The 7,350-nt window shown below is 39.2% G+C and overlaps 2 protein-coding genes across 3 annotated transcripts; one reads left to right on the top strand and one right to left on the bottom strand.

Annotated features, from left to right (window-relative positions):
- Positions 1-210: 210 nt before the first annotated feature.
- LOC123221351 (trihelix transcription factor ASIL2-like) lies at positions 211-1,984 on the top strand. Its single transcript, XM_044644197.1, has one exon. It carries the CDS (start codon positions 643-645, stop codon positions 1,717-1,719), a length of 1,077 nt encoding a protein of 358 aa, XP_044500132.1. The 5' UTR covers positions 211-642; the 3' UTR covers positions 1,720-1,984.
- A 123-nt stretch (positions 1,985-2,107) lies between these two features.
- LOC123221348 lies at positions 2,108-7,310 on the bottom strand. 2 transcript variants are annotated; one of them, XM_044644194.1, is made up of 14 exons: positions 6,990-7,310; positions 6,719-6,902; positions 6,549-6,617; positions 6,367-6,465; positions 5,426-5,505; positions 5,229-5,323; positions 4,489-5,129; positions 3,360-4,054; positions 3,193-3,277; positions 3,039-3,090; positions 2,902-2,951; positions 2,721-2,768; positions 2,430-2,620; positions 2,108-2,341 (listed from the first exon to the last, which is right to left on the bottom strand). In XM_044644194.1, exons 1-13 carry the CDS (start codon positions 7,244-7,246, stop codon positions 2,444-2,446), a joined length of 2,532 nt encoding a protein of 843 aa, XP_044500129.1. In that variant the 5' UTR covers positions 7,247-7,310; the 3' UTR covers positions 2,108-2,341; positions 2,430-2,443. The 2 variants fall into 2 exon arrangements, with proteins under 2 accessions (XP_044500129.1, XP_044500128.1); XM_044644193.1 differs by having other exon boundaries at positions 4,489-5,323.
- Between the last annotated feature and the right edge of the window lie 40 nt (positions 7,311-7,350).

Here is a 7,350-nt window from a genome sequence, read left to right as displayed (position 1 = left end):
TTATAATTTTATAATATTATTAATAAAATAACGATTTTACTCTTGTATTTAACTGAAAATTTTAACTCTAATTGATCAATAAATGAGATTTTGAGTTTTTAAAATCTCATAGGTACGATTTTGAAATCGCACCTAAACTTGGGTGGAAATTAGTTAGTTGGCCAAAAAAATATTTCAAACTTTGGAAATGGATTTGGACAGGACCAGTTAATGAATTGCACTAGAGAAGGTGGCCCCGGAAAGCGAAGTCAAAATGTGAACCTATTTCAAGCACAGTACAAGGCAGAAACGTCGTCGTCGACATCAATTACGAAGGAGGTAGTTCGGCCGAAACCTATCAAGCGATAAAATTTTATCACAAAATTATTAACTCGCTCGCTCAGTCAGCATTCATGTATCTCATGTTTGTAAATATTTTGGTGGGGGCGAATCGAGTGAAGCTAAAAACACGACATTCACGCCGGTGACGGAGCCCTTAACTAATCCACCAATCACGTCCCTCCACCTCACCCTTTTTAACTAATTTCCCTGCCACGTGTCCCGTCTTTCACTGATTGGTCAGCCCTACTGCGCTTTCTTTACTTCGTTTCCCAAATCAGATCTAGTTTATTTTTCCGGTTCACAGAAACCGTAACAGATCCGATGGAGGAAGACGATGAGATGCACTCACCTCCGTCGCCATCGGCAGCCGGGTCTCCGTCTCCGTCATGTCAGTCACCGCCAAACGAACGGATATCAGTGACAGTTGCGGCGGCTGCACCACCAAGTCAACAACAACTACCGCAGCAGCAACAACAGCACAGTATAACAGTGGCTCCGCCGCCGCCGCCGAAAAATGGCGGTGGTGGTGGGAGAGAAGACTGTTGGAGCGAAGCAGCCACTGCGGTGTTGATAGACGCGTGGGGAGAACGGTACTTGGAGCTAAGTAGAGGGAACTTGAAGCAGAAGCATTGGAAAGAAGTTGCCGATATTGTGAGTAGTCGAGAGGATTATACGAAGACTCCAAAGACTGACATTCAATGCAAGAATCGAATAGATACGGTGAAGAAAAAGTATAAATTAGAAAAAGCTAAAATTATGTCAGGTGGAGGAGCTAGTAAATGGGTTTTCTATGAAAAACTCGATCAGTTAATTGGTACGACTGCGAAAATGCCGGTACCACTGGCAATACCGCCAGCAATAACACCTCCAGCTACAGTTAGTTCAAGAGTACCAATGGGAATTCCTGTTGGAATAAGAACTCCGATGGTGGCTGCGGTCAAAAATCAGCATCAGATTCATTTGAGGAAAAGGAGTGGTAAGACTGGCACGGCGGCAGCCGTGGAGACACAGTCTGATGAATCGGAGGAGGAATCGAGAGATTCAATGGACAGTTTTCCTCCGGCCAAGAGGATAAGAGTGGCGGTGGATTTAGGGAAAGGGAGAAAAGAGAAGGGTGGTTGGGGTGAGTCAGTGAGGATGTTGACACGAGCCATATTGAAGTTTGGGGAAGCTTATGAACAAGCTGAGAGTGCCAAGTTACAGCAAGTTGTGGAGATGGAGAAGCAGAGGATGAAGTTTGCTAAAGAGCTGGAGTTGCAGAGGATGCAGTTTCTTATGAAGACCCAGTTGGAGATTTCACAGTTGAAGCATGGAAGGAGAACCGTTAATGTAAGTAATCATCATCACAGGAATAATGGCAATGACAATAATAACAGCAATAGTGATTGTAGTAGCTAATTCTCTAATCAAGTTATTTATGCTTTGGGCTGAGATGTGTTAAGGCTAGATTGAAATTTAGATTTAGATTTAGATTTTTCTTTGTTGTCTGTGGGCGAAGACCTCATTGATGATAAAATGTTGTAAACTGAAAAAAAAAATTTCATGATTGATAGCATGTGGAATTTGTTTTAGCCATATCTCCATTGCCCAGGTGATGTGCTTAGGGTTGGAGCTGGCTCAGCTTCGTATTTGGATTGAAATGAGTTGAATTCGAATTGATATAGACTAAGCTTAAGTTTAAGCCAAATCAATTGAAATAGCCATCAGATTATCTTCTTGGACTTCTTTTACCATCCTTCATCATCATCTTTTACAACCTTTCTTTCTCGATAATTTCCAACAGGAATAAGAGCAAGAGGGGGATATGTAAATTTATACTATGACAAGAGTAACAAATGTGTTTAATTTATCAACTTTGCTTCACATGTATTAACAATAGGATAAAAAGGGAAAAGAAAAGAAAACAAACCATGAAAGAAAGGCTGCTCGGTTATGAGTTCGAATATTATTCATCCTTACACTAGCAAAGCACCTCGGCTGAGGCAAATAAAGAAAAACTACTAGCTGTTGCGGTCTACGTCTGAAACAACAAATGAGAAGAACACAGAGTCAGAAAGCCTGTGGATTTTTTAAAATTATTTCAATTCAGCTAGGAGTAGGTGAAGTACCATGTATAATACTTTCATACTAGCTGTACGACAGCGGCCACTCTCAAGGTTCCATTAATGAGAAGATCAGCTAGCTCGTCGAACAACAGGGCTGTACGCCAACCCCATCCCTTTGGAGCTTTTGGCAAAAGAGTGCCCCTTTGTTTGAAGCTTCCAAACACCATGACCTCTCTCTTTGATGGACAAATCAACTAGTAACAGCCACAAGATATACTCATAACAAATGCCATTTTGTGATATTAAGTAGTTAACTTAAAAAGTATGAAAACAGACGGCTGACATGGTTATTACCTGATATCGAGCAGTAACCTTTTCGCGAGAATCTACGTATGTATGAATCTGAAAACAGGAAGTCCACAGTGGCAGCCATGGAAAAGATGATCAAATAAGAGGCAAATTTGAGCATATAAAGGACAGCACACTAACAGAGGGACAAAATATCCTGCTTTAGTGTACCAAGATTAAGGCTAACCTTTCTCAGAGAATCAGTAATCTCTGCCTTCCGACGATGAAGAAACAATCCTGAAATTGTACATTAATCTATTGTGATTCTGATGGACACATATAAATGGTTTCCAAGGAGAATATTTCTATGATATACAACATTACCAAGAGTTCGGCGTCCTTGAGGATCTTCATCATTGAATGCCTGAACACTAACCTAAAAATTCAAATAACACATATGAAGAAGATCTCTACCAGACAATGACAACTGGAAGAAAAGATCCCACAAACTTCAGAATTTTATTATATGAATGAATACCTTCCACAAGGAACCTGCATAAAAATATTCTGGAGAGTGCTTAACTTGCCCATCATTGAGCCTGTGCACATCCTCAAATTCAACCCTGCATAACCAGCGGACAGTTCTCTATATACAACTATCAAGTAGAATATGCATTATTGGCTATGCAAAGCAAGAATAATTACCCAAAACGAAAAGGAGGAAAGTGACTCAGAGGCGTTTTCATATCCAATGATATTGAAGAACTGCCTGCATTCTCCCACTCAATTCCAATAGCATGTTCTGGTGACTCTAGCATCTGCATGGACATACCACTAGTACTTGGCCCTGAAATGGAAGTTCCTGACAATCTGCTTTGCAGATCAGTCTCATAATCCCTCTCTGTTTGCTCTCCCTGAACATTAGCAGAGTTGCTCCCTCCTTGACTTAACCCAACTATAGCTGTCAGTCCATCACCAGGTAGGCCTCCATTGTGGTCAGTTCTAGCCTCTGTGTCATCATTAGCTGGGGATTGCTGACAATGTCTATTGCCCACACCAAAGGGCACTCGGGAAAAGACAAAACGTGTTGGAGGCCAAGCAGATGCTGGCACAAATGTAGTTCCACGTCCAATACCTGCAAGCCCATCAATTGGGCCCCTAACATGAACTCTTACAGGCCTTAAGAGGCCATTTCCTACTCCTTGAGAAGAATCGGCAACGTATATGTTCCCAACGTTTCCAGGTGAAATATTCTGATCATGTTCATGCATAAAATAACCAGTAGCAGTAACCCCCTGAGAAAATCCAAAAGGTTGCCTGCAAGTGCAAGCCATACTAGGGTGGCAGCAATTTTTGCAAGTGTCAGCAACAATTTCTTGCACCCTCTGTGTCAAGAGCATCTACAAGACAGGCATAAAAATTAAAAAATTAATATCCTTGTATAAGCTGGAAGCAAAAGCGACAGTTTGTAGAGGGAAAAAGGCTCTGTAGTGGGATCAGAATCAATATCCAAACTTCCAGTGGAAGCAAGAAAAACGAGGGTTTGAAGCCATTCTTTCCAAGAATCCTAAATTCTTAATGGTCATTTTCAAACTGTAGTTATGCTTTTTTGGTCCAACGGTGCTCTGATATATAATATTTTTGGATTAAAGGAATCAATGACTTAAGATTAAACAATAAACCAGGTGGTAAAACAACTTGTTTATGTGCAATCACAGAGCAGCAAGGGATCCTACGGTTTTAAGGACATTTATCATCCTCACTTTCGAGAGGAATTCATAGTACATAGGAATTGACATTTAATAATAGAAGCAAACAGGTTTTAATAACAAACCTGCAGCCAAAGGCCATCATTTACAGCTTTGCAAGGAAATCCCAGTTCTTCAAGCTGCTTTCTAACATTTAAAAGTGCCTCAAAAGACATGTTGCAGTATAAAAGAGAACCACCTTCAAATACATTGAAAAAAGCATTATATTCCTCACCATGAACCCCACAGTTTCCTTTCGCATAACCTTTTACCTGTCTTCTATCCACAACCCTGCCACCCCATGAAAGACCAGGCATGCCACATCTTCCCCAATCATTCATCATAATCCCATTACATGAAGAGCCCATTGAAGAACAATGCTTCGATTGGTCACTTGCAAGCCAACTATTATCATTCAAATGGTAGCATGAGCCTTCTTCAGATGGTCCCTCCATAGCAACACCACTAGCCCCAAGCCCACTGGTTCCAACTCCAATTGGCGTTACATAAGAACAAGAAGTCCTATTTCTCTCTGTATCTGAATATGAGCTATCCAAAGATGAAGACTGATTCATATTGTTGGGGTATACAGGTTCCAATTTTGGGTGAGTGTATACAGCTTGTTGCATCTGTTGCTTGGAATCAGAAACTCCTGTCTGTAGGTCAACTACACAGTCTGCAAGCTCAACCAGGAGTTTATGAGCCATATTATGGCTCTCCACATCATCTGTTAAGTTTAGGCATCCTAGTTCAGATTCTAACCTCTTATTCATGCAGCTATTGGTCAAATTTGTTCCCATTACTTTACAAGAATCAGAAGGTATACCTGTTCCCATATAAGAACTCGAACTTCCTTGCTCAAAATGTTCTACCTTACAAAATGCACCTTTCGCGAGGAATGCATACAAAGCCAGCTCAAACCTTAATTTTAAAAGGTACAAAAAAAAAAAAAAAGAAGAGTTATCCAACTTACAGGAGTTTAGAACTTGAACCACAAAACCATTTAGTGCCTATAGTTCTTACCGTTTTTCTTCATTAGGTATCCAAAGTTCATCTGAGGTCAGCAATGCATGCAAACTTTGAGAGGAAAGTTTTGGAAGAACCTTTTTCGTTATTGAGAGAATCAATAAAAAAATTATGAAAGATGAAAAATCAAATTTAAAAAAAAAAATGTAAACATAAGTAAAATCTTCAGAAAATTGAACCAGGAAGTTACAATTGGAAACATATTTGTAGCTTTATGTACATAAGAAGCTACAGGGGGAATCTGTTGGACAGTATGGGTCATTATCATTTAGTTAAACTGATAAGGCTAAGTCCTTTTACTAAACGAGCAACATGTATGACAAGGTTATCAAAATCAAGTAGCAGTGAAGTGAAAATTGTTTTCAATTTAGTAGCAGAGTTTATCATAGAAGGTATGATTCTTTCTTTCTTTTTTTTTTTTTTTGTTTTCTCTAGAAAACTATAAAATTGTGGGGGATATATTTAAAAATGTAAACCATAGAATGATTCCTTCATCTAATTTTCCATCTAATTAAAGCATCATGCCTTATTACTAAATTTGTACCCTAAACCTGAACAAGTGCTCCAAAATGGACCAGTGTTTCATAAAAAGAAAAAAAGAAAGAAAGAAAGAAAGAAAGAAAAAGGGATAGAAATTAAAAAGTGAAAAGGAATTTTAAAGTAGGTATAAAAAAGGCTTAAAAAAATTAACAGTGAGGATAACAACCGATCAAGCAACCCACTGAAACCCCACACATACACTTAATACCTTACATTAGACCCTAGCTACTAGGATTATAAGATGCCTAATTGACAAAGGAAGTAAAAACAAAATAACAACTTGAAGTTTCAATCTTATTGCACTCTGAGAACTATAATCTAATAAACAAAACTATTTTTCCTAGCTTCACATCACATTCTTACTTTGACATTTAGTGATTGCAAGCTGGAACACATACCTCTTTCAATTCCATGGCGCCACTTTGACAAAGGTAACCCCAACAAGCATTTCTTACACGTTCTCCATGTATCCCATAATCTTGATTCTCAGCAAATACCTGAAATTAAAAGTAAGCACAGTTTCAGCAACTAAAGAAACAATGATGGCATTGAAAGTATGGTAAATAACAGCATTTTCAACCTGATAAGCTAAGAAATTCGAAGTCCACAGCTCAGATATAATGAAATCCGTGCATATTGCACACAAATCCTGTAACCGTGAGAACATCAATTCGTAATTATATATATAAAAAAAAAAAAAAACACTAACATAATCAAATTTTACAAACAAAACAAAAGATTTTTTTCTACCTGAAGGTCAAGAAATGAAGCAGCAGCCAGAACCCGAAACGCGTTAGTATCATTAAGCTTTGGGTGATGGCCATATAAATAAGCCAAAGCCATAGCAATTGCTTCACCATTCACATTCTTGTCATCTACATGTAAGGTCACCACTGGAGCAGTGGCTTCTTTCCATGGATCATGTAACATGTTCCTTCACATTATATTAATTAAAATCAATATTTCAAATTAAAGTTAGTTTCTGAGTAAAACTTGAAACAAAATTTTCAAATACGAATACCTAAAGTATGAGCTGCGAGAGAGGATTAAACGATGTAAATGGTAGGTGGACCCCATCGCATGAACGACGATATCGGAGAACGAACCGGAATTGAAGCCCTCCATTTGGATGTGATCGCATAGAGCCGTTAGATTACAATCGAGCGCACGCAGCTCGCTGCTGCTGCGGTCGTTATCGGAGAGCTGCGACGGCGGAATCGTCAATTTGATTTGCGGATGGGGCCCGTACAATCGGGGCTTGGAGTACTGCGGTTCCATAATATGACACGTGTAAAGTCAGTTTGGTTCACTAAGAGAGAATGGAGATCTGAGAAGACATTGCTTGTGGAAGAGCTGGCTCTGTGAATTGTATTTGTACATGT

This window comes from Mangifera indica, chromosome 7 (assembly GCF_011075055.1).
Source record: "Mangifera indica cultivar Alphonso chromosome 7, CATAS_Mindica_2.1, whole genome shotgun sequence".
NCBI lineage: Eukaryota > Viridiplantae > Streptophyta > Magnoliopsida > Sapindales > Anacardiaceae > Mangifera > Mangifera indica.
Note: the sequence above shows the minus strand (reverse complement) of the source record. Positions and strands in the feature narration are given on the sequence as shown.

Excerpts from the sequence above, each read along its gene's own strand:
- LOC123221351 (XM_044644197.1), top strand. The coding sequence starts at position 643 with ATGGAGGAAGACGATGAGATGCACTCACCTCCGTCGCCATCGGCAGCC.
- LOC123221348 (XM_044644193.1), bottom strand. The coding sequence starts at position 7,246 with ATGGAACCGCAGTACTCCAAGCCCCGATTGTACGGGCCCCATCCGCAA. Across the intron at positions 6,466-6,548 it reads CGAATTTCTTAGCTTATCAG|GTATTTGCTGAGAATCAAGA; the intron begins GTTGAAAATGCT and ends TTTTAATTTCAG. Across the intron at positions 3,091-3,192 it reads ATGCAGGTTCCTTGTGGAAG|GTTAGTGTTCAGGCATTCAA; the intron begins GTATTCATTCAT and ends TTGAATTTTTAG.